Below are 27,382 nucleotides of genomic sequence, written 5' to 3'. Positions count from 1 at the left end.
TGGTCAGAATCCAAAGGATGTCAAAATTTCCAGCTGCTAAGGATGTGCTAGACAAAAGCAAGCAACCATAATTTTGATAACTATGAAAAAGTAGTTTGTGATGAGCTGTTTAGAAAATGTAGAAATTTCATTGTTGAAACCCTTTGGAACTTTGCCATTTTCTTTTTCTTCCTGTCTCTGTGTCACTTTCACTGATGTCTGATGAGGAAGAGAGTCCAGAGTTGTGGAAGGAATTTCTATTCATGTAGGCATCATATAACTTTAAGTCCTTAGGAGAAAGTAATTCTTGACAAACATTCCAGGACCATGTGTAAGTAGAAAAGGTGTCATAAAAGGACTCATTTTTAGTGTCTATCCCAATCAAATCCCCTCGGATCTTGCGCCAGAGATTTAGCATTTCTTTCCGGTGCTCAAGGGCAATTCCTAAATTATAGGCGTCTGTAGCTCTCTTCACCTGCAGTGAGAGAACAGAAATTTACAGTAGTTACCTTAAAATATCTTTGATTTGTGGACTACAATTATAGATATTCCAAGAGTTATGTTCCCAGGCCTTGAAAGTCACTGAGCCTCAAGAGTTTGTGCCTCAAGTCACTGAGCCTCAAGAGTTTGTGCCTCTTGAGGACATGTGAGCTAGGAGTTGATGGACAATCAAAATATATTACTTGGGAATAATGAGATAGTAAGAAATATTATAAGAATATTAAAAATACAATGAACTAGGACTGAGCAAGGTGGCTCACGCCTGTAATCCTAATACTCACTCTGGGAGGTCAAGGTGGGAGGATCGCTTGAGCTCAGGAGTTTGAGACCAGCCTGAGCAAGAGCGAGATCCCATCTCTACTAAAAATAGAAATTAGCTGGACAACTAAAAATATATAGAAAAAATTAGCCGGGCATGGTGGCATACACCTGTAGTCCCAGCTACTCGGGAGGCTGAGGCAGAAGGATTGCTTGAGCCCAGGAGTTCGAGGTTGCTGTGAGCTAGGCTGAGGCCATGGCACTCTTGCCCGGGGAACAGAGTGAGACTATCTCCAAAAAAAAACCAAAAAAAAAACAATACTTAAGGGGCGAACATTCAGGAAAGAGAAGAGAGAGGAAAGGACACAGAGGTACAAGGAGAACCAAAGATGCAGTACTGGAAAGGCCAAGGAAGTAGAAGTGTCAAGGAGAGCTTGATCATTAGTATCAAATGCAGAGGGAGGTGGCATAAAATAAGTAACATCCTTGTCTATCTCTATCTCTGTGGGGTACAAAAGTAGACAGCATAGATTTATGGTTAAGTGTGTATTCCAGGTGGACACGGTGGCTCACACCTGTAATCCAAGCACTTTGGGGGAGGCTGAGATGGGAGGATCACTTGAAGTCAGGAGTTCAAGACCAGCCTGAGCAAGAGTGAGACCCTGTCTCTACCAAAAATAGAAAAAATTAGCCTTGCTTGGTGGCGGATGCCTGTAGTCCCAACTACTCAGGAGTCTGAGGCGGGAAGATTGCTTGAGCCTAGGAGTTTGAGGTTGCTGTGATGATGACACCACTGCACACTAGCCAGGGCAATTGAGTGAGACCTTGTCTCAAAAAAAAAAGTGTGTATTCTGTAGCTACATTTCCCATGTTTATAATCTTAATCTACTACTTATTAGCAATGTGCTTTTGGGCAAATCACTTAACCTCTCTGTGCATATCTGTAAAATGACAAGAAATGACAACAGAGCCTACGTTAAAGTGTTGTTGTGATAATTAAGTGAATCAGCAGTGTAGAGTATGGTGCCTGGTGCTTAGGAAACTATTATTTCTTTAGCTGCTATAATAAAGATGCTTTTACTCACCATTCCCTGAGTACACCACTCACTGTGACTGTCGGTTTCCTACCTTAATTAGTTTGCTATTTCCAGCATGAAACAAATGAGTGTCCCAGAAATGAGGCAGGGATGAAATCATAACACTTAACATTAGAATTCATTTGATTGTGGAGCAAGAAATGTTGTCATTACAATGGGTTAAAATGAGAAACAATCTTGTCTCATTTTAAAAGCATAAGGCACATCAAAAGTTTCTTGGTTTTATGGTGTAGTATTTAAGTAGAGAATATTTTTGTCAATGCCTTCTGGGAAGGCATTCAACAATGAATACTCACCTGCTGTTTTATATCAACTGCATCAGCCACTGTCCAAGTCTGCTTTTTCTTGAACATTTGATCAATGGCATAGATTTCACTTGAATAGCCTGAGGCAGGATCAATAGGCTTTACATTTGCTGCCTTTATGTACATTTAAAAAAGAAAGTTAGTAATACATTTTAGTTTGAATTAGGCAACAACAAATATATAATAAACAGAAGTATATTTTATGATGAAAGGATTTGTATATGATTTATCAGGTTATTACTAAACCATTTGTTAGTTTTGGAGCACCTAGCATAGTGCCATGTGTAAATGCACATTTGGTAAATTCTCCTTAATAATGATGAAGACTTCTCATAAGAGACGTATAGACCAGATGGTTTCCATGTGGAATGCATATGGAGGAGCAAACATCATCATGACCCAAACCTTCCACCATCACAAAGCACCAGAAATGACTGTGCCCTCCAGAGAGCACAGCCTTTGTTACTTCCAAATTTCTCCTAGGGAACCAGCCATCTCTTTCCCCTGTTCTTGGGCTGGTGAACAATGCTGGTGGAAATCATGTAAAAATGCGATTGCTTTCTTTGAAAATGTGTATTACCTCATTCAAGCCCTTGGTACTGCTTGACTTTTTTTTTCTTCATTCGCTGTTAACTCTCTTACCATCCTCATAGTGCTGCTGGAAAACCGAACTTTCAAACTCTCTCAGCTGATGAGCTTGTCTCATTAAAGCTATCTAATATGAATTCTCCTAACTTTTCTTTCTGTCTTAGGATTTCTCCATCCTTTAACCCATTTTTCACTCCTTCCCTCTTTTTTTTTTTTTTTTTTTTGAGACAGAGTCTCACTCTGTTGCCTGGGCTAGAGTGCTGTGGCATCAGCCTAGCTCACAGCAACCTCTAACTCTTGGGCTCAAGTGATCCTCCTGCCTCAGCCTCCCGAGCAGCTGGGACTACAAGCCATCATGCCTGGCTGTTTTTTTTTCTTTCTTTTTGGTACAGATGGGGGTGGAGGGGTGGTGTCTCAGCTTTGCTCAGGCCGGTCTTGAACTCCTGAACTCAAGCAATCCTCCCGCCTCGGCCTCCCAGAGTGCTAGGATTGCAGACATGAGCTACCGTGCCTGGCCTTCTCTGGGACTCTTAAGTACTATGTCTGGAGGGGCCTTCTAGAGAATTAATAGTGGTGTCAACAATACATGGACCTCTGGATCCCAGAGATGCCCCACTGGGTGGACTGGCTTCCAGTTAAATCTTGATCTGTTTCTTAGGCTGGGAGGCCTGTGACAAACCTGGGTAACTTGGGTATACTTGCCTGAGACTTTAACACTCATGATGGCTGGGCATAGTGGCTCACGCCTGTAATCCTAGCACTCTGGGAGGCTGAGGCAGGTGGATCATTTGAGCTCAGGAATTCGAGACCAGCCTGAGCAAGAGCGAGGCCCCCGTCTCTACTAAAAATAGAAAGAAATTATATGGACAACTAAAAATATATATAGAAAAACTTAGCCAGGCATGGTGGCGCATGCCTATAGTCCCAGCTACTTGGGAGGCTGAGGCAGGAGGATGCTTGAGCCTAGGAGTTTGAGGTTGCTGTGAGCTAGGCTGACACCACGGCGCTCTAGCCTGGGCAACAGAGTGAGACTCTGTCTCAAAAACAACAACAACAACAACAACAAAAAACCACTCATGATGACAGAGTATATCTTGGGAGGGGAGCAAATAGATTAGAGGCAACAGGGTGTTAAGCAGGGCCAGAAGGTGCAGCTGGGACAGTAGTGGAGTTCCAGCCAAGGGCAGGGTGGCCCTTCCATCAGGCTGTGGACTTGTTCTCTCATCCCATGGTGTCTGCCCAGCCACAATCTAGAGCTGGTTGAGGGAGTCCAAAGTGCAGCTCTGGAGAGCAGTCCGGGGTTGGACCTCAGGGCCTTCTGTTGTTATTATTCTTATACTCCCCATACCCAAACCCAAACCTAGGGTTCTATTTTTCAGTAAGTTTAACTATTTGTTGAAATTAAATGAAATATTTACACCTGGGCTTAAATTTAGGGACATGGCTATGGAATCTGGTTTGAAATATGACTAAAAATATTTGTAAAAAGTATGTTATTAGGCCGGGCGCAGTGGCTCACGCCTGTAATCCTAGCTCTGGGAGGCCGAGGCGGGCGGATCGCTCGAGGTCAGGAGTTCGAGACCAGCCTGAGCAAGAGTGAGACCCCGTCTCTACTAAAAATAGAAAGAAATTATCTGGCCAACTAAAAATATATATACAAAAAAATTAGCCGGGCATGGTGGTTCATGCCTGTAGTCCCAGCTACTCGGGAGGCTGAGGCAGTAGGATCGCTTAAGCCCAGGAGTTTGAGGTTGCTGTGAGCTAGGCTGATGCCACGGCACTCACTCTAGCCCGGGTAACAAAGTGAGACTCTGTCTCAAAAAAAAAAAAAAAAAAAAAAGTATGTTATTAGTTCTATTAAATTAATACTTAAAAATCTAAGTATTTAAACTAGCTAATGTGACATAATCTAAATCTCACCTGTGTTTTCCAGTCTTTTTTATGGAAAAAATAGTTATCAAAGAAATTCAAAGGCTCCTTTTTCCTTAACATTTCTAATTTCTGTAAGTCTCTGAATGGCTTTCCCATCACCAACCCGTCCATATGAGGAAGCAGTGGAAAGATGGGTATTTTTGAATATGGGCTGTCTGAAGGGGGATTGCATCCTAAAAAGATAAGAAGAAGAATGGCATCACAAGCAAGGTGAGAAGAAAGTCACATAAAAGACAAACATGTGCTGCCTGTTTTGCTCTTTATCTATTCCTCCCATGGCCGTGGTCCCCCTTTTTCACTCTCCTGTCCCCACCCCCCACCCATCCACTGACTCTATGCTTCATCTAGGTGTCTGAAGATTCAGGTAAGATGTACATTTGCTTTCACATGATATCTGTGTGACAGAGACCAGTCACTCAGAATAGGCTGTGGTCCTGCTCTTATAGCCCTTGGCCTCTAGTACTTATTTCTGACCTGTCATACACACATAAATCCTTTACAACAGGAGAGAGAACAAATGGCTCTTACTCTTGAGCTCTTCAAGAAATTTAAATAAATCCTTTTCTTTCATTATTGCAGCTTGGGCAGCATTAGCAAAAGCAGCTGTGCTTGAGCTTGAAGGTGTGTACACTTCTGGCTTAAGTCTCCTTTTTCCATAACCTGTAACATAGGGACTCCACGATATTTCTGCACCAGTATGCTGGAATTTTCTTTGGAAATAGCTTTTAAAAAAATAGTAATTCAGAAATGGATTAAAAGAGCTATAGGCCAAAAATTTGTCAAGTTGCAAGTTACATATGCTGAACAAACTTTTAAATCTCATTTGCATATTCATTCAATAATATTTGGGTGCCTATTTCTATGACATTTATGGAATAGCTACTGATATTTTCCACAGGCCATTTGACATTTTTATTTTTTTTTAATTTTTTAATTTTTTTTTTTTTTAAGACAGAGTCTCGCTCTATTGCCTGGGCTAGAGTGCCTTGGTGTCAGCCTAGCTCACTCAAGCGATCCTCCTGCCTCAGCCTCCCGAGTAGCTGGGACTACAGACAGGCATGTGCCACCATGCCTGGCTAATATTTTTCCATATATATTTTTAGCTGTCCATATGATTTATTTCTATTTTTAGTAGAGACAGGGTCTCGCTCTTGCTCAGGCTGGTCTCGAACTCCTGAGCTCAAAAGATCCTCCCGCCTCGGCCTCCCAGAGTGCTAAGATTACAGGCATGAGCCACTGCGCCCAGCCCACATTTGACTATTTTATATCTGTAGTCCTTGGCTTTTGGTTTCCTTTGTCTTCCCCCAAACCTCCCAGTCTTTTCTAGAAAAATACTTATGGATGATGATCCTTGACAAACCCTTAAGTGATACCAGCTTGAATACAAACATTAATCATGCTATTATCATTCCTACTTTGTGTTGGGATTTAAAATGCAACTTTTTAAATTAAAAAATTCTCAAAAATAAATAAATAAAAAATTCTCATTGCATAGAATTTGGAAAACATAGAAAAGTATAAAGAAGAAAATACTACCAGTAATTTTCCTATCCAGAGTAAAGCACAATTTTTTTTTGTTTTTTTGTTTTTGTTTTTGTTTTTTTTTAGAAACAGGGTCTTGCTTTGTCCCTCAAGCTCACAGCTCACTATAGCCTGGAACTTCTGGGCTCAAGCCGTCTTCCCACCTCAGCCTCCCAAGTAGTTAGGACTATAGGTGTGTGCCACTGCATCTGGTTGTTTTTAATGTTTTATAGAGATGAGGTCTCACCATGTTGCCCAGGCTGGTCTTGAAGTCCTGGCCTCAAGTGATCCTCCCACCTCCAGCCTCCCAAAGGGCTGAGATTACAGGCATGAGCCACTATTCTCAGCTGTAAATTACTATTGGTTGCATTTCTTTCCAATCTTTTTTTGGAGTGTATGTGTATGTACATGTATATGAACAGATTTAGGAGATACGTTACCGGACATTTTAGGTTATAAATTCTTTAGGAATAAGTACAGCAGGCTATCTATGATAAGAAACTCTGAATCACAGTATAAACATCTGATTTACAAACACACATGCCTCAAATATCAATGACTGTAATTTCAACAGTGCAGTATGCTGTATAATAGGGAAAAGAGACGCATGTAGGAGTGAACTTGACCCAGAATTGGGAGTCAGGAAAGGTGTCTCAGAGGGAGTGACTAGTGACTGGGACCTAAAAGATAACCAGGAGTCAGCTAAGCGTACACAGGTATAGTGTGTTTCTCAAAAAGATACGTTCGTTCACGTTCACATCCTAAGCCTTGTACCTGTGTATGTGATCTTATTTGGAAGGTCTTTGCAGATATAATTGAATTAAGGATTTTGAGGTGAGATCTTCCTGGGTTTAGGGTGGCCTCATCTAATGACTGATGTTCGTATACAGGAAGGAAGAGGGACAATTGAGACACACATGGAAGAAAGTATTGTGAAAATGGAGGGAAAAATAGGAGGTGTGCTGCTGCAAGCCACGGATGCCAGGAATCACCAGAAGCTGGAATATGCAAAGAAGGATTCTCCCCTACGATCTTAAGAGGGAGTGTGGCTCTGCTGACACCTTGATTTCAGACTTCTGGTGTCCAGAACTGTGAGAGAATAATTTTTATTATTTTAAGCTACCAAGTTTGTATTAATTTTTTATGGCAGCCCTAGGAAACTGATTCAAGAAAGGAGAAAATGTGTTAGGCAACTACCAGGAGGTGAAGGAGCATGGAGTATTTGAGTACCTGAATAAAAATTCAGTCTAGGGTATGAAAAAAGATGTTATAAGAGATGAGATTGGAGAGCCAAGCAAAGAATTTATCCTGAAGTTACCTTGAAAATGTCATGTTAGGCTAGGCGCGGTGGCTCAGTCCGGTAATCCTAGCACTCTAAGAGGCCAAGGTGGGAGGATTGCTTGAGCTCAGGAATTTGAGACCAGCCTGAGCAAGAGTGAGACCCCCAACTCTACTAAAAATAGAAAAAAATAGCCAGGTGTGGTGGTGAATGCCTGTAGTCCCAGCTACTCAGGAGGCTGAGGCAGGAGGATCACTTGAGCCCAGGAATTTGAGGTTGCTGCGAGCTAGGCTGATGCCACGGCACTCTAGCCAGGGCAAGAGAGTGAAAAAGAAAGAAAGCAAAGAAAGAAAGAAAGAAAGAAAGGAAGGAAGGAAGGAAGGAAGGAAGGAAGGAAGGAAGGAAGGAAGGAAGGAAGGAAGGAAGGAAAGGAAAGAAAGAAAGAAAGAAAGAAAGAAAGAAAGAAAGAAAGAAAGAAAGAAAGAAAGAAAGAAAGAAAGAAAGAAAGAAAGAAAGAAAGAAGAAAGAAAGAAAGAGAGAAAGAAAGAGAGAAAGAGAAAGAAAGAAAGAAAGAAAGAAAGAAAGAAAGAAAGAAAGAAAGAAAGAAAGAAAGAAAGAAAGAAAGAAAGAAAGAAAGAAAGAAAGAAAGAAAAAGTCATGTTAAGTTGGAACTTTTTCAGAGGGGACATGAGAAGACATTGTAGGCTTTTTAGCAGGTAAGTGATACGATTGGATTTGTGATTGGCATTGTAGGCACTCAAAACATATTTTCCAAGTAAATGTTATGTTCAGTTAGCATCTAGATGCAATATGGAAAATAGATAGAGATGGCAAGAATGGAGGCAGAGAGACAAGGTTGGATACTGCAGTAAGTGTGAGAAGATAGTGACCTACACGAGGGTAGTTTCTGTGGGGTTAGAGAGAAGTGTATGGCTTTCATGTTTAGGAAGTAAAATAGACAGGATTTAGTGATTGGCTGGATGTGGGGAGTGAGAGAGCAGCAACAACTGAGGATTACGCGGGGCCTTTGGCCCAGGCAGTTGGGTAAACACACTGAGATGGCAACACCATTCCTTGAGATTTGGAACCCAAGTGGAAGAACTAGTAGAAGTGGGCGTGGGGCAAGGAGGTGAGTTAAGTTTTGACATTTGGGGTTTGAGGTGCCTGTAGGCTTCCAAATGGAGATGCCCGGTAGGCAGATGGAAACTTTCGAGGGGGATGTGGGCTGGAGAGACAGCGTGATCTTCTGTGTGCCTCATTCTCCTTGTCTGTATGTAAGTGGAGGTATTGGAACCTACCTCACAGGTTTGATTTGGGGATTAAATGAGGTCATTTGACAAATAATTACTGAGTGCCTGGTGTATACCAAGCATTTTTCTAGACTCTGGGGATACAGCAGTGAATACAACGGACAAAAAATAATCCCTTCTCTCATGGAGCTTACATCCTAGCATGAGAAAACAGGTAAAATAAATAAGTAAATTATGTAGTATATTAGAAGGTGAAAATAGTATGAAGAAAAATAAAACAGAGAAGGGGAAACAGGGAGTGATAGGAGGGTTGCAGTTTTCAGTAGGGCGGTCAGAGAAGGCCTTACTAAGATGACATGAACAAAGACCCGAGGTGGGTGAGAGTGAGTACAGTGAGTCATGGGATATCCAGGGGAAAAGCGTTTCAGATAGAGGGGAAAAGAAGTGCAAAGCCCTTGAGGTGAAAGCATGTCTAGTGTATTTGAGGAATAGCCAGGAGGCCAGCATGGCTACATCAGAGTAACAGGAGATAAACTCAGAGGGAGATAAACTCAGGGAAGTGCAGATCACACAGAGAGCCAATAAATCATCATAAACACTGGCTTCTACTTGGAGGGAAATGGGAGGGTTCTGAAGGTTTTGAGCAAAGGAGTGCCATAATCTGCAATGTTTTAAAAGGGTCATTTGGTGCTGTAGGCGTCAAGGAGTCAGCTAGGCACAGGGAGTGTTGAAAGTAGACTGTGCAACAGGCAGGGGAGGGGAGGAAAAGTCAAAATGTGCAAGGACAGAGACTAGTCATTATCTAGGGAAAAATGAATGTATGTAAAGTGCTTGCTCAGAGCTTTGCACTTAGTAAATGTTCAATAAATGGTATCAACTGTATGAATACCTATCAAATTCAACTATTAACTAGCTCAAGAACTGCTTTTCAGGAAACTAAATTATCTTTGTCACTTATTTGACAATTATATAACATATTTTATATTATTTTACTTCTGTATATTTAAGTATCCACATATTTATGGCTTTTCTCTTCATTTATATTTTAAGCTCCTTAAATGGAAATGCTATGTCTTAAACAGTTTTAATTTCCTTAGGTACCAGGCAATAGCAAGATAACTAGATACATAATAACCAGATGAATAACAACCACTACCACCACAACAATAAAAACACCAATGTCAGCTAACGTTACCCAAGCATTTACTGAGTATGAGAGGCAGTACAGGGAGGTGGATAAGAGCATGGATTCTGAATTCAGACTGTACTAAAATCTAGGCACCAATGCCTCTTGGGAAAGTTATTTAACTGACCTGTGCTTCAGTTTTTTCATCTGTAAAATGAGAAGTGATAGTAATATCTACTCATTAGGGAAGTGAGGATTAAATTAGATAACATGTATATTCTATGCTTATTCTAGTTGCTTCTACATAATAACAATAACTAACATTTATTGAGCTCTTATAATGTGTTAAGTACTTCACATGCATTATCACACATCATCCCCACAATTGTCCTAAAGGGTAGGTATTATTATTATCATCCCCATTTTATGCATGAGGAAACTGAGGCTGAAAGGTAAGCAATGTGCCAGATTTGTGTACCCACAACAAGCATTTAATAAGTACCTTTGAATTGGAATGAAAAGTAGAATTTTGTGCACCCTCTGTTCCACATCTGACAGGGAGATAAGGTAGTATAAAGAGACTACCTATTGATGGGAAGAAGAGTATTTTTACATTGTTGGTAATATTCTGCACCTTTAAATCTCTCTATGTGGGATACCAGAATGCTTTGAAGGAGTATGAGGTCAAAAGATTGATAATGGTGACATTTGTTTAATTTCTATAATTGATACAATGATAAAAATAGATTGAGGAGATTTATTTTTAATACTTTATATTGGAATAAATAAACAATTTTGGGTGTGAGAATGTTTCCACATCCTTTATCCCAAGTCTGATTCTGGCTCTGCTCTAGTCCAAAGGCTACCCTGGGAGGTGTGAACTTGCTGTCTCTCATCCCAGAGTCAGAGGCCCTCTTGAGAGCCCCTGGTAATTTCAGCATGAACAGGAGTGTCTTGTATTCCAAACTGGATTTCTAAGTCTACCCAAAATCATCCCAGAAAAGTCTTATTCTGCTGGGATTTTCTGGCCTGAGATATGAAAGGTTGAAATTTCTTGAGTGTTTTAGGCCCTCAATGGGGCCCTGAGATGGTCTGAGGTCAGCTTTGCAATTTCAGAGCTAGGCAGGACTGTGGGGATGAAGGAATAAGGTCTCATGTTATACATTGTGAGCATCTGTCCAGATACCTTCTCCTTTGTTTTGGACCAGACCCTGTGGAGTTGGATGTTAATGAGAGGTGACTGCCATGTTAATATACTCAGAAATACTTCTGAAAAGGCTGTTTTTGTCCCTTTCCTTCCCATATACCTTACTATTTCCAGTATAGCCTTTCTGGGTAGGGCTGAAGTCTCTACAAGCTTTGATAGGATTTCAAACAATAGGATCCCCGGGTTGCCAGCGAAATCTAAACAGGTCTCCTTTTCTGGAACTATGGAGGGAAAAGAGAAGATTTCAAAATGCCTTCTGAATAAACCATCTATCAAAAAATAATAAAATGACAGTCTTTTTACTGATTATTTATAATAATAATATCAAGTCAGGGACTAGAGATACAGTAAAACATTAAAAATCTATTCTATTTGGTAGAAAGGCCATTTTGATTACTCAGCAGACAGAATAATCATGGAATATAAAAACACTTTTAGTTTAATGACTTCTAAGTAAATATAAAGATACTTCTAACCTAAACATGAATTATATGTTAAAGACTATTGTCTTGTTCTTCTAGGCAGAGGTTCTAGGCAAAGCCCCATTGCTATAGTAGTACTTGCAGGCAGGAGCTTCCCTTTATCCTAAGGGTAGTTCATAGCTTATGAATGTGTGTATTTTCAAAACTGTATATAGTATTTTGAATTTGAAATGTATTTATCCTAGAAAACATGATATGAGTAGTGGTTAGATTTTCCTAGGCAGGCTGCTAAACTCATAAACAAACGATGGGAGTACTAATAACAGTATTTCGAGTATAACTACACATCATGTACGGCCTTGGGTGAGAACATGCTCTCTAACCTCCAGCAAACTCTCCAGCACTGAGGGTAGAAGCTTCATCACTGTGAGGAAGGTATTTTTTTCAAGAACAGTAAATTATCAACACCCCAAATTTGCATGAGAGAGAGCATTTTTCTTTCTCTGAAAAAAAAAATGTTTTTTTCTTTTATAAAGTAATGCCTCTCAAAGTCGTGCATACATTTGGTAAAGAATTCAAACACTATAAAAGGAGATCAAATTTTTCTATACCAGTCGCTCCCTGAGTGTTCTCATTGGAGACCAAAGGGCAGTGTCTCCCATAGGAGGCTTTCAGGACAATGCCAGGACAATACCCACTTGATGTATTTAAGTTAAAATTCTAAAACTATATCAGTTTGCTCAGCAAATATTGCTCTGCAGAAGCAGTACAAAGGTGAGTCGTATCCCAGACTACACCTTCCTGCTCTGCCTCGTGATCAGAGCCTAAGTGAATAACGTTTACTGTGGAGTGAGTTGTAGCTGCCCAACGGCCTGCTATTCGGTAACACCTCTACTCACACACAGCCTTGAGGAAGCAGTTCTTATCTGTTAGCACATTCATGAAGTCTGAGAAGCTCACCTTCCCATCTCCTGCAACAGAAATCTAAGGCTCAGAACAAGGATGAGATGTATTTTAATTATCAGAATATATTTTAAATATAAAAATTAAAACACTCTGGACCATTTAATACTTAAAATCAGAGCATTTTAGGGCTGGAGATATGCTCAGGCAAGTGACGGTCTTCTTCACTTGGTCTCAGTCAAAAGGCTGAGAAGCCACATGTGATGGTCTTCTTGAAGTGGTCTCAGCCCCATTACAGTAGCCCCCCACAGCCTGAAGAAGTGATGGTGGTATACAAGCATCAATCTAGGGGCGCTCAGCGACTGCAGTCTGTCCATTCACTCCTTTCCCAGAGACTTGCTATATTTGTAGAGTCCACCCTGCTTTCCCACCCCATTATTCCTATTATAACATCCTCACGTTGTGCCCTGTTTCCACTAAAATGAAAGGATAGTGAGTACTATTAGAGGTGTGCATGTGTGTGTTTCCAAGAACTAATAGAAAAATGGGCAGAATAGGTGGAAACAAGTGACATCTTAATTAACTGGTGATGTTGAATCACACGTGGAACTAAATGGAGGACTGGCAGTTGGGTGGAGAGTGGTAAGAGGAGACAGACAATATGCTGAATGTATTTTCCATGCAACATATCAGCTTGGGCTACCAATCACTAACTAGGTCAGTATATTCAATAAAAACATTATTTGTATGCTTTAAAAATACCAACAAAAATGCTGTGAGATTTAAAATTCAATACAGGTGGGCCCTAATGATGGAAAAGGAAGATTTGTTCTGTTATGCTTCAAACAGAAACAAAGGGCTTGGATTTTCTTGATAATGTGGTGTGTCTGAAATTGTTATTGACTTTGTATCTATTATTTCAAGGTACCCTCCAAAATGTACATCATGACAGGTAACCTGTATTTGATATTGAAACGAGACAGTCACTCTTAGTTTCCACACAGGATTTTCAAATAGTCCATTTTGTAGCATTAATTTGATTTCATAACTTGTATACATACTTCACTGATATCCTCAAAAGGACACACACATGCACGTGCACACACACACACATATACATATTTTTGAGCAAGTAAGATTTGCTTTTCATGTTTATACAGCCACAGAGAGAAAAATATATATTTACCAAAATCTTTTAGGAGAAAAATAATGAGAAAAGTACTCACCATCAATATCAGCACATCTTAATTCATTATAGACATCATGCTTGGCTAGATTCATTCCCAACTTAGCTAAAGTGCACATCATTCCATGTAAATCAATACAGCCTGTTTTATCCTTGTTGAAGAAGCTGTAGGCATGTTGGAAGGCTGGGGAAATGGAATTCAAGACAGTTATTCAAGAAGAAATACATACGCTAATGAGACTAGGACAGACAATACAGTTGATTGGAGATTATGTTCTAAAAAAGTGTTGAGAGACTTAATAGAAATTTCTTATAAAGAACAGTGTCTTTTTATGGAATTTGAACTGGAAGAAACTAATTGGTGGAAAACCAAATGTGGTAGGTGGGATGGCCTTCCAAAGATGTCTACGCCCTAACCCCTAGATGTTGTGAACATGTTACCTTACGTGGCAAAAGGGACTTTGCAGATATAATTAAGATAGATTATCCTGAGCCCTATTTAATTACATGATCCTTTACATAGCTAGAAGCAAGAGATATGTGGCAGAAGAAGTCAGAGAGACTCAGAGCATGAGAAAGACCTGACCCGTCATTGCTGGTTTGAAGATGTAGGAGTAACATGATGTGGAATGCAGGCAGCCATAAGGGCCTAAGGGAGGCTCCTGGCTGATAATAAACAGCAAGAAAACTGGGACCTCAGCCCTATAACCATAGGGAACTGAATTCCACCAAAAATCTGAATCAAATTGGAAGCAAACTGTCCTCCAGAGCTGCCAAATAAGATTTCAGGCTGGCCAACACCTTAATTTCAGCCTTGTAACACCCAGAGAAGAGAAACCAGCTGAGCCCACCTGGACTTCTGACCTACAAAACTGTGAGATAATAAATTTGTGTTGTTTTAAGCTGCTAAGTTTGTGACCTCATTTCCCCCTCTAGCTACTATTACCTCTGCCATTTGTCTCTTCTTTGTATTAAAAATACAATCACTTAGTTCAATCAGTGTGGACTCGTGGATTTTTATTTTATACTTTGGGTTATAGTCCAATTCTGTATTATTTATTTTTGTTGCTCAAATTGTTTAAAAAATTGGTGGAAGGCAGAGTAGGTAGAGATGCTGATAAGGAGGTAGATTTGGAGGTGGGAGTCCGTGGAAATTCTATTCTGATTGCTTTAGTTTTCTTCAAGGAAGAAGGAAGCAAGGATACCAACCAAAAGTGACAATGGAAGATGCCGGGGATTTTGAAGTGTTCAATAAATACTTGTAGAATGAATAAATTAAGCTTTCATAGGAAAGCCGAGGATTAAGCACTGTAATGAACACATTTTCTAGTTTCTGTATTTGATGCTTTGATATCTGGCACCTTGCTGGCCCTGGAGGGACTGCCCTTCTCAGGGCTACCCAATTCCTAGAGACAGTAAAAACTACCAGTTTGTGAGTCTTCCTTTCATATGCAAACCAACTAATCCAGAGCCCATACCCCCAACCACTTGCTTTCTCCAGCTCTTATACTCAGGGCCACTGTTCCCCTGCCCTGATCACTCCAGGGGCAGGTATCAGGCAGCTAGGGACAGCCCCTATATCCCAGAGCCCACTGAAATTATTCCAACTGGCTAATCCTAACCTGCCTTGCCCATTCCTTTCTGTGGAAACCACAGTAAAGGCTCTTGTCCACATTCTGCCCCGACTACCTCCTGACTGACCCTGGTGCTTCCTCATGTGACCCTGCCTGGCAGGCTGTGCCTCCTTTCTCTAGGGATCTGTGAGTATGAAAAAACTTACTTCATGGCAGTCATTTCCACATCTACGTGTCTTACCACACCTGACTAAAACAGATCCCTTAAAGTGAACACCAAAGTTTATTAAGGTACTTTAGAAATCTTAAAATTTTATAAAACCATAAGGAATTTAGCTCAGTTTTACAATTAAAAATGCAAATCTGATTTTGACAATCCTTTGTGTTTCCCAAACCAGCTTTCCGAGCAATAAAGGTGATTCTTTGATTCTTTTCTGTCTTTTGAGTCAATTTCCCAATTGGTTCTAAATTTGGAGGGGTGAAGCGTTAACTTCCCCAGAACCCAAACACAGCTATGTTTGACTTCTGTTAGTTTTTCTAGTGCATCATACTTTCCCTTTTCTCTGGGCCTCTGTAAATTCTGTCCTTTCTGCCCGGAACACTCCTCTCTGTGCTCTTTTCCTGATTTACTCCTACTCATCATTCACCCTTCTCTGCAACTCCCCTTCTTCCCTCACAAGACCAAGTTAGGAGACTTTCTTTTCTTTCTTTCTTTTTTTTTTTTTTTTTTCCAGACAGAGTCTTGCTCTGTTGCCTGGGCTAGAGTGCCCTGGCATCAGCCTAGCTCACAGCAACCTCAAACTCCTGGGCTTAAGCGATCCTACTGCCTCAGCCTCTCCAGTAGCTGTGACTACAGGGCATGCGCCACCATGCCCGGCTAATTTTTTCTATATATATTTTTAGTTGGCCAGATAATTTCTTTCTATTTTTAGTAGAGACGGGGGGTCTCATTCTTGCTCAGGCTGGTCTCGAACTCCTGACCTCGAGCGATCCACTCACCTTGGCCGGCTAGGATTACAGGCGTGAGCCACCGCGCCTGGCCTAGGAGACTTTCTTTTATGTTTCTATAACACTCTATATTTTTGCTATCATAATTCATGTCAGATTGTAATGTAAGTGATTTATTCAACAAATTCATGTTTTAACTTCCTTCCATGTTAGACTTCCTTTCAGGGCAGGGACCATGTCTGACTTGTTTTGTTGTGTTTTCTGTGTCTATTACATTTTTGGCTTTAAATAAATATTTATTGTTTGGATGAATGAACTGTAGCCAGTATAGCTAATTTTATCATAACTTTTTTCTCTGAGAAATCCTGGGACTTTGGTTGTTCAGTTTATATTCTTCATTACTTTTTGTTTGTTTGTTTGTTTTGAGACAGGGTCTTGCTCTGTTACCCTGGCGAGAGTGCAGTGGCATCACCATAACTCACAGGAACCTCAGACTCCTGGGTTCAAGCAATCCTCCTGCCTCAGACTACCAAGTAGCTGGGACTACAGACACATGCTACCATGCTCAGCTAATTTTTCTATTGTTTTGTAGCAACCAGGTCTCGCTCTTGCTCAGGCTGGTGTCCAACTCCTAGCCTCAAGCAATCCTCCCTCCTTGGCCTCCCAAAGTTCTAGGATTACAGGCATGAGCCACCATGCCTGGCCTCTTCAGTACTTAATTTATATTTGACCTTGCATTTATTCTTTTCCACAGCCACAAATTCCTCTTTGAATACTAATATTTGACCAGGACTGTGTAAATTCTAGGGAGATGCCCATTGGAAAGCAATTCCCCTCCTCTGCCACAAAAAGTTTTTTTTTTTTTATTTAATTCTCTCTCAAATGACAGGGTGGTATTGAAAACCCTTGAAATTTCAGATCTGTCTTTGAGAAGAAAGGGTCAGATATAGTAAGGGGGTATTTTTTATGTTTCAATTTTGAGCATGATTCTCATTACCTTCTATTTGTGAAGCACTTAACTTCTTTTCTTTGTGTTGTATTTGCCATTGATATCCTGGTAAGTCTTTATCCCTGAGAAAAGACATGAAAAGATTTACATTTAATACATATGTGCAACCAGCAAACATTAGTTCTGTTCATCAGGTTTTGCTGACTGGAATGACTGTAAGCATCAGAACATATCCAGTCTTACTACCTAAGGGACCTATTACTGTCACTTGCCAATAGCCACAGGATGGACAGTGAGAAAATACTGGCCTCTGAGGTCCACCTCTGCCCTATACTTGCTCATCACCCCTCCCTTAAAAACATTTGATTCTCCCCATTTTACCAAACAGGAAACTGAGGCTCAGAGAGATCAAATAACTTGTTCTAAGTCACACAGATATTATAACAAGTGGAAGACCTGGGATTGAGACCCAGATTTGTCTGACTCCAAAGCTCACGGATATAAGCTTTACAGTATTACTGTTGTTAGAAATATAAGTTTCAACCAGGTGCAGTGGCTCACACTTTTAATCCCAGCACTTTGGGAGGCCAAGGTGGGTGGATCTCTTGAGACCAGGAGTTCTAGGCCGTAGCTAAAAATCTGCACTCCAGCATGGGCAAAAGAGCAAGACCCTGTCTCTAAAATAATATAGATACACACATGCACACACACACACATATATATGTGTTGTTTCAAATTTTAACTAGTATAAATAATGTTTTGGTGAATATCCTTCTACAAAAACCTTTGCATCCATGATTATTTTGTGACATTAATTGCCAAATTGTATTTTTACCAACATTAGAGATAGATAGAGACAGAGATAGATAGGGATTGAGATAAGGACAGATAGAACATTTCTAGAAAGTTTGGAACCCTGGGTGAAAGTAAAATCTGGAAAAGGAAGGAAAACATTAATACCTTGGGGATACTTTGTATAGATATGCAGTAATTTATCAATTTAAGAACACAAAAATGTATCTGTAAAACTGGGTTTGCTTATGATATGGTAAGTTAAATAAACTTTAATTACATTTAAGTAAATGTAATTTAATTATAACATTTAATTACAATGTTATACATTTATTTTATTTAAAATACCTTTAGTTTTGATACTCACAGAACTAAAAAAGTTTGAAAAAATGAAATCTCATAATTTTTGTGGTTTTACAAGAGGCAGTTCAAGTAAAACTAGAAGAAATACTAAACATTGTAGTTAAACAAAAGAATTATTATGGTTTATTAATAGTATCCTCTAGAGTATCAGATCCAACTCATTTTCAAAGTGGGGCCTGGGAGAACAGAAGGTGATAGATAAGCTCTCAAAATGTACTGTTCTCAACTTTTCAACATGGAACTTTATCTAATTTGTCTTATTTTCTCAGCTTTTACTAACATTGATTTGTTCCTTTGGTGTTTAGTTTTTATCACCTACTTAAACTTCTGAAAACTCAGTTTTGCCTTTACTCAGAGAGATTATTTTATATTTGTTGTTCAGATATTCCTTGACTCATGATGGGTTTACATCCCAGTAAGCCTATCGTAAGTTGAAAATACCATTAAGTCAAAAATGCATTTAATACACCTAACCTACTGATCATAGCTTAGTCTAACCTACCTTTAGTGTACTCGGAACACTCACATTAGTCTACAACATCTAACACAAAGCAATTTTGTAACAAAGTGTTGAATATCTCATGTAATTTATTGAATATTGTACTGAAAGTGAAAAACAATGGTTGTTTAGGTACTCAAAGTACATTTTCTACTGAATGTGTCCTGCTCATACCATTGTAAAGTTGAAAAATTTTAAGTTGAGCCATTGTTAAAATACCATCTGTATTTCTAAATATAAACAAATTTCTTTTGCATGATGTAAAAGATGCAGTAGCTGGAGAAATATGATCTCAAGAAGCAAGAGAGAAGTAGACCAGGCAGTATAAGGTTTTTTAGCTACATTTAAAAAAGGATACTCTTGGCACAATTTCAAACCTTATCTTGGATCAAACATTGGAGAAAGTTTTTAGTTTGCAATATTTCAAATGACTAAGGAACCTTATTTATTTTATTTTATTTTTTTTTTTTTTGAGACAGAGTCTCGCTCTGTTGCCCGGGCTAGAGTGCCGTGGCGTCAGCCTAGCTCACAGCAACCTCAAACTCCTGGGCTTAAGCGATCCTCCTGCCTCAGCCTCCAGAGTAGCTGGGACTACAGGCATGCGCCACCATGCCCGGCTAATTTTTTCTATATGTTTTTAGCTGTCCAGATAATTTCTTTCTATTTTTTAGTAGAGACGGGGTCTCGCTCTTGCTCAGGCTGGTCTCAAACTCCTGACTTTGAGTGATCCTCCTGCCTCGGCCTCCCAGGGTGCTAGGATTACAGGCGTGAGCCACCGTGCCCAGCCTGGAACCTTATATTTGGAATGAAACTCATCCAGCCTCTCATCTAATGTAGGAATTCCCTCAATATGTGGTACTGTCCAGTCTTTGCGTAACTGCTTTTAATGACAAGGAACCCAACGACTTCAAAAGACAGCTTGTAATGCAGGGCAAGGGAAAGTGAGGTCAAGGGCTTGACTGCGTTAAGGTTATCTTACCTACTTCCCTCTAAAAAAGTCACACATTTCTTTAGAGTGTCATAGTCAAGGACACTAGGAAAAATACTCTCAAAGTGGCAAAGTGCGTGGTTAATTATGGGGAAGGAAATAAGATTTTCTTCTTATGATCAGATAAAACATAGATCAGGCTCTCACTTTCAGTCATTAGTGGCTGTTTATTGGAATTTGTTGTTAGCTAACTGAGAAAAAACTATGGTTAGTATCACAGGCAAGCCTCCTTTTCCAATTTTAGCCCAGGGTTTGTCATGGCTAATTTACCAGATTTCATTTACTGGCTATGTTTGAAATATAGACTCTTCTTCTATACTTTGACTTGCTAGGGATTTAGGTCTTCTTTATGATCTTCTAATTTTTTTCTCCTTCAAACTGGCACTCAACATATCTTAATGTGTAACTGACAACTGTGCTGACAAAAATAGCCTCTTGTTTGGGAGAACAGGAAGGAGAGCTCTTTGCTTCTCTAATCAAAAAGTCTGCATATCTTTTTGTTCTCATTAAAAAATCTTTCTCTTAAGTTCAGATGTTTTGTTTTATAACTAAACACATCACAGAATAGATTTTTTTTTTTAAAGAGATAGGGTCTTGCTCTATGTTCCAGGCTGGAGTGCAGTGACACGATCATAGCTCACTGTAACCTCAAACTTCAGTGACCCTCCTGCCTTAGCCTCCCGAGTATCTAGAACTCCAGGCATGTGCCACCATACCTGGCTATTTTTTTAAAAATATTTTGTAGAGACAGGATCTCACTATGTGGCCCAGGCTACAGAATAGATATTTGAAGATCATTCTAATTGTTTCATCATAGTCTTTGTGGGCATTTAATATATTCATCACCTTAATAATCCTTTATTATAATATACTTACCACTTTAGTACATTCATTACCTACCTCTTGCTGTGGGAGAAGGGTACTTTTGTTAGAGGATTCAGCTTAAGTTTTGATTTAATTTCTGAAACTGCCATGTGGCCAGTGACTCTGTCTGGAATTCAGAAAATATAATTAATACTCAGCTCACAGATTAATTTCTTTATATTCTTTTGCAACTTTTCCAGCTCAAGCTCTGGAGTTTGAAAAGTCTCTGGCCTCACAGAATGGTAATATATGCAAATTCAAGTTAGAGGTATGTGCAAATTAGGAAGCCATGTGGAATCCAACTTTATTGTTTATTGTTCCCAGATCTCTTAACAAAATTTCTTGCCACTGGCCCCCCTTCAAATATTATCACACTGATCCTGTATAAAAAGAAATGCTAAGTGAAGTAAATCAGACACAGAAAGATAAATACTGTACGATCTCACTCATATGTGGAATCTAAAATAGTCAAACTCACAGAAGCAGACAGTAGAATGGTAGTTACCAGGGGTTAGGAGGAGGGGAATATGGGGAGATGTTGGTCAAGGGGTACAAAATTTGAAGATGAATAAGTTCTAAAAGTCTAACGTATAGCATGGTGACTATGGGTCACAATACTGTACTGTGTGCTTAAAATTTGTAAGAGAATAGCATTAACCACACACACACACACACACACACACACACACACAAATGGTAACTATGTGAGGTGATGGATATGTTAATTAGCTTGATTGTGGTGATCATTTCAGAATGTATACATATATCAAATCATCAAGTTGTACACATTAAATGATAAAAATAGTGCCATGTGATACAGATAAAGCATCCTAGAAATATGTGGAAAAAGTTATTTGAAGACAAAATTTATTTATGAAATCAGTAGAATATTTTAAGTCACAATTGACAAGAAATAAAATGTTGTGCCATTCCTAAAATATTTGCCTACTAGTTTATGTCTTAGATTCCTGCCTGATGGTAAGTAGATTTTCCCAGAGTTTCCTTCTGGGAAACCCATCCCTGCCCTGTCATTTCTCATGAACGAACTGGTCTTTTTTAAAAGTAGGAATGGGGGTGGGATACAATGCTGTTTTGCTGCCCCAGACTATCCTAAATGGACTCTTTAACTACTCTGGCCCCTAGCCCTCCCTTTTCACTTCTGCATAGTTTGAGAAATAGGGCCTGTGGACCAGAAGCTGGCTTGGTAGGGCTTCCCCCTTTGTTGGTTTTTATCTCCCCAATTATCTTTTCAAAATGTAGAGTGTATTAGGTGGTTTACTGACGAGAAAACTAGGCTGTGGACTTAGGAATAATGGACAATTGAACACTATTAAACTATGAAGAAAATAAGTCTCTGAATGTTAGAATTTGATCAGTTTTTCCCAGGTCTTCACCTCAGAGCGTGAAAAGCAGTTGTTTTTAAACAACTTAATTACAAGTGCTCAAAATCTGGAATCCGGCCGGGCGCGGTGGCTCACGCCTGTAATCCTAGCACTCTGGGAGGCCGAGGCGGGTGGATCGCTCGAGGTCAGGAGTTCGAGACCAGCCTGAGCAATAGTGAGACCCCCGTCTCTACTAAAAAATAGAAATCATCTGGCCAACTAAAAATATACATAGAAAAAAATTAGCCGGGCATGGAGGCGCATGCCTGTAGTCCCAGCTATTCGGGAGGCTGAGGCAGTAGGATCGCTTGAGCCCAGGAGTTTGAGGTTGCTGTGAGCTAGGCTGACGCCACGGCACTCACCCTAGCCCAGGCAACAGAGTTAGACTCTGTCTCAAAAAAAAAAAAAAAAAAAAAGCAAAATCTGAAATCCTACCACAGAGCTGGGAACTCCGGAGAGAGTCAACAATTTAGGCACTTGAAAGGTGCTGTGAAATCATCCTCATGGTTAAAAATAATCATTATTTTAAAAAAAAATACCTTCAATCTCTCATACATTATAGATCTTTAAAAAATGAGTCAGCATAGAATCCTACAAAATCCTGATATTTGCCTACTTTTAAGCTGTGCTGCTTACCACTTCTGGGCTTCAATCAGATCAAGAATCCAATAAAGGGTTTGTTCCATCATACAACTGTGACCTCATTCCCTGCTCAGGCTCAGGCCAAGGAAGAGAATGACCCGTAAGCTCCTTCCAGCCTTGGAGCAAATGTGTTTTCAATATGGGTCATTCAGCATCCTTGGGGTACGTGAGGGTGTGAATTACAGAATAAGAACATTTGGACACTGTCTATATTTCAGGGAGGGAGAAGAATTTTTTTGTTTTAAATTCTGTATTAATATATTTTGATGTTAATATATTTTCATTAGTGAGTTGAAAATTGTTCAAGTAAAACATATTTACCCAGCTGCCTTGACTGAATGGTGATTAAGACTCAACTGAGTAATTCTTTAAGCCTAGAAAGAGAGTAAAAAAATCAAACTCTCATAGGCTTGTAGTCTTTAGTATTATTGGGAAAAGTGATTTAAAAGGAGAAATTAAAGAAAAAATTTCTCATTTTCAGCAGATACTATAGTGTTCATGTTATGACATGTCTCATGGCATTGTAAATCCTCTAGCACAAGTTAGGAGTGTTTTTATTCTACTGTCACCAAGCACAGATACGTCTGGCACCCAAGGCTTAGTTAGTTACATAGCTGGGCCCCCAAAAGTGCTTCGGGTTTCACTTAATGGCAGGAGAAGTTGCACTAGAAATTACATATTCCTGCTCAGGGGGTTTGTTCATGATGAGCACAATTTGACTTTACCCTAGGCTTTTCAAACTTGGTACATTGCCTCCCATTCTGGCCAGGGACATAAAGGGAAAGAAAGGGAAGGTTTAGTTTACAAATTGACTCAGTGAATATTTACTAAGAGCCTACTATGTTAAAGGCTACCAAGATTTAAAATGAGGATAATGACATTTCCTATTGGATGGGGTTGTTGAAAAGTAGAATTTTTAAATTATTGTTTAAAAAAATCTTTAATTGGGTAAAATACACAGGACATAAAATTTTCCATATTAACCACTTTTAAGTGCACAATTCAGTATTGTCTTATATATTCCCATTGTTGTGCAACCAATCTACAGAACTTTTTCATCTTGAAAAACTGAAACTCTGTGAAGGCCAGAGTGGAGTTCTGAATGTTTACTGTCAAATGACAGAAATATTAGCAGGTCTTGAAGTTGTTCATATATGAATGTTATCTCCATTTTATCCTCTTAGGTAACTGAAATTCACCTTTATTCCTTAGCAAATAGAAATGATGAAATGGAAATTTGGAAAAAAAGATATTTAAGTGTGAAAAATGCCATTATGCTTATGTCTAGTCATCTGAAATTTGAGTGTGAAAACTTAAATGAGAGTAGTATATGTTTGAATGTACAGAATGTGTCAATATGGTATTAGAAATAAAATTTGTTCCCTTAATACCTATATCTATAAACAAAACTTATAAGCAGAAATTGAGTATTAGTGAATCTTTTAAATAGACACCAGTGTTTGAAATTTCTAAAATTATGAAATTTCTAAAATTACAAAACATACTTTAAAATGTATAAAATGCACCGTAGACTTTACATAGTAAAATGCATTTTGGTAGCAGGAGGTGGATTGGGGCTTACAGTGAAGGAAGCACGTGTGAGCAGGGTAGCCTTGTGCAACGTGTATATTTTGATAAAGAGACTGGAAGGAAAAGAATAACACTAGGAAAACAAAGGAAAACAGGAATGAAAGAAAAATATTTTTTAGAGACATGAAGAAGATAATAAAAAAAGAAAAAAGAAGAAATAGAAGAGGAGAAAGAAGAGTAATGGAAAAGTAAGCAGAGAGGACTTTAAAGTTGTGTTTCCCCAGATTTGTAAATAAATGGTTTTTAACAACCGATTCTGATTTGGGTGACTCACCTATGTTCCCTGGGGTTGTCAGTTTTATAGAACTGTTTGTTCTGAGTGGCCCAGATAGGGAGGATTATCTCAAGAATGACCTTGATATAGCTGCTTGGGTTAGTGATTTTTCAATTATCTGAAAGCAGGAGACTAGAACCTCTATCAATCAATAAGCATTTATTGAGGACATACTATGTACTCAAAAACTAAGCCTCAGTGAGAGCAGAAATCTTGCTTATCTCTTGTGTATCACCAAACTTTCTTGAACAGTGCCTGAGTACTCAATAAATACTTACTGATGAACACAGAGCTCATACATGACCATGGCAGATTGTTTCCAGTATCCCTAATTCGGTAGCATGATTTTAAATGCTGGGGATAAAAGATACCAAGTGAACATTCCTGAAAGTTTTCTGGCACCAGCAACAGAAGCAGCAATAGGTGGGATAGACTGGACTTATTCAAAAGTTTTTTTTTTCTTTTACAAATAATAAAATACAACAGGACTCATTTAGGAAATGTCAAATGTGGGTACCAGAATATAAATTTATCTTCTCTTATTAAAATTCATTTTGTGGATACTTATATAAAGTACCTTATAAAGGAAGGATCTTATTCTTAGATTTTTTTTTTTCTTTTGAGACCAAGTCTCACTCTGTCACCTGGGCTAGAGTGTAGTATCATCATCATAGCTCACTACAACCTCAAACTCCTGGGCTCAAGCGATCGATCCTCCTGCCCAGCATCCTGAGTAGCTGGGACTACAGGTGTGTGCCACCACACCCAGCTAATTTTTCTGTTTTTTTTGTAGAGATGGGGTCTTGCTCTTGCTCAGGTTGGTCTTGAATGCTTGGTCTCAAGCCATCCTCCCACGTTGGCCTCCCAAAGTGCTAGGATTATAGGCCTAAGCCACTGTGCCTGGCCTCAGATCCTTCTTTTCGAAACACAATTAGGCTTGCAGAGACACACCAAATTTTTTTGGTCATATTTGTTGGGAGATGCAGGCGTAGAGAGCAAATCAAAATTACTTAACAATGAATTCAAGATAGAGGTTGTTTGTGTGTGAGGGAAAAAGGCAGAGACAAGTTTTACTTTGCCTCTATTGATCAGTTTCACAGCATAATGTTCAAACCTTCCATTCATTCTTTCCTATGTAAGCACAGAACATAGCATTTTACTAATGGGAAACTTATTTTATTTTTTTTTTTTTGAGACAGTCTCACTCTGTTGCCCAAGCTAGAGTGCCATGTCGTCAGCCTAGCTCACAGCAACCTCAAAGTCCTGGGCTCAAGCAATCCTTCTGCCTCAGCCTCCCGAGTAGCTGGGACTACAGGCATGTGCCACCATGCCTGACTAATTTTTTCTCTATATATTTTTAGTTATCTGGCTAATTTCTTTCTATTTTTCGTAGAGATGGGATCTCGCTCTTGCTCAGGCTGGTCTCGAACTCCTGACCTCGAGCGATCCTCCCACCTTGGCCTCCCAGAGTGCTAGGATTACAGGCGTGAGCCACCGTTCCTGGCCTAGGAGAACTTTTAAGAAATGAAAGTGAGGAGTTAGGTGTCTCTGGTAAGTCATGGCAAAGACCAAAATCAACCTTTATGGATGTGTCTGCACAATAGGATTTGAAACTTGATAAATTCATGGAGAAAAATAAATAAATGAATATATGAAGTTCATGGATTTATTCCATCATAATCCCTGGGAACATTTAAAAAATTTTTTTAATTTTTAAATTTTTAATTGAAAATAATAATTTTATATATTTACAGGGTATGATATGATGTGTCAATACATGTAAACATTGTGGAATGATCAAATCAGGGCAATCAGCATATCTATCACCTCAAATACTTTTCATTTCTTTGTGGTGAGAACATTTAAAATCCTCTCTTGTAGCTATTTTGAAATATAAAATACATTATTATTATACTAACTATAGTCATCTTGCTCTGCAATAGAACACCAAAACTTATTCTTCCTATCCAACTATAACTTTGTATCTGTTGACCAACATCTGGGAAACTCTTTAATAAAATATATTTCTAGGTACTGTCTCTGGAAATTCAAAATCAATATGACTGGAAAATGGCCTAGTGATCTAAATGCTAGAATATTTTTTCCCTGGTGATTCTGATATGTAACTCTAGTTGGGAACAACTGTTTTGAGTCTGCTGTGGTTAAACCATTTTGGTGATTATAGTGTGCCTAGAGCCTGTAAGGATAAACACTGAATAGTAAATAATTGGGACAGCAGAATTAATAATCTGAAAGTTATTGAAATTGAAAGTAACAGCAAAGCTTGAGGACCTAAGTTTTACCTGCCTTTTCACCATACTTCTTACTCACCTTCAAGATGCCCCAATTCTTTCATTAATCTGTTCACATACACCTTTCCTTTGGCTGTAAGACAGAGAAAAATTTAAGTCTCAGGCAGCAATGCAGATATTTTAAAAATAGCATAAAACATGCATAATTTCAGGAACGTAGACTTTTAAATGTTTTATTCTAGAAATTTATACTTTTTTCATTTTCAAGAATAAAACTCAGGAATGGAAACAGCACTCAATTTGGTGAAATCATTTTGGTGGTGGTGGGCATGGAAACTTCTTTACATAGGGAGTATCAGTCACCAAAGTTCATATGCTCAACCTTCCTTGAAGGCTACTGTGATATTTTCAATGCTCACCATCAATTGGCAGATTATTCAGTAGTTGCATGCCTTTTTCTTCTGCGAGCTTTATCCGCATATCTTCCAGAAAATCTTCCAGGTTACTAGTATCAGTCTTCTCACCTTTGTAAAGTAAAAAGTGAAAATTGTTGAAAATTTGAAGAATGATGATTCTATATTATAACAAATGCCTATGTGGCATCATTTGTTAATTAAACAGTAATGGAGTAACATGGCAAGAATGCCAGCTATTGTTAAGATACAATCCTAGAGCTTTTAGGCTAAAACGATGAACAAAGGTAGGCTGTTG

The 27,382-nt window shown here is 39.1% G+C and overlaps 1 protein-coding gene across 2 annotated transcripts; it reads right to left on the bottom strand.

The window, feature by feature from the left end:
• Positions 1–98: 98 nt before the first annotated feature.
• On the bottom strand, positions 99–27,265 carry EFCAB3 (EF-hand calcium binding domain 3). 2 transcript variants are annotated; one of them, XM_045525935.1, is made up of 11 exons: positions 27,091–27,265; positions 26,751–26,804; positions 20,568–20,658; positions 17,074–17,147; positions 13,595–13,738; positions 12,365–12,436; positions 11,144–11,264; positions 5,189–5,382; positions 4,649–4,833; positions 2,132–2,254; positions 99–454 (listed from the first exon to the last, which is right to left on the bottom strand). In XM_045525935.1, exons 1-11 carry the CDS (start codon positions 27,149–27,151, stop codon positions 128–130), a joined length of 1,446 nt encoding a protein of 481 aa, XP_045381891.1. In that variant the 5' UTR covers positions 27,152–27,265; the 3' UTR covers positions 99–127. The 2 variants fall into 2 exon arrangements, with proteins under 2 accessions (XP_045381891.1, XP_045381890.1); XM_045525934.1 differs by lacking the exons at positions 4,649–4,833; positions 5,189–5,382 and having other exon boundaries at positions 11,149–11,264.
• Between the last annotated feature and the right edge of the window lie 117 nt (positions 27,266–27,382).

Source organism: Lemur catta, chromosome 15 (assembly GCF_020740605.2).
Source record: "Lemur catta isolate mLemCat1 chromosome 15, mLemCat1.pri, whole genome shotgun sequence".
Classification (NCBI taxonomy): Eukaryota; Metazoa; Chordata; class Mammalia; order Primates; family Lemuridae; genus Lemur; species Lemur catta.
The sequence above is the reverse complement of the archived record's forward strand: the minus strand, read 5'-3'. Positions and strand labels throughout refer to the sequence as shown.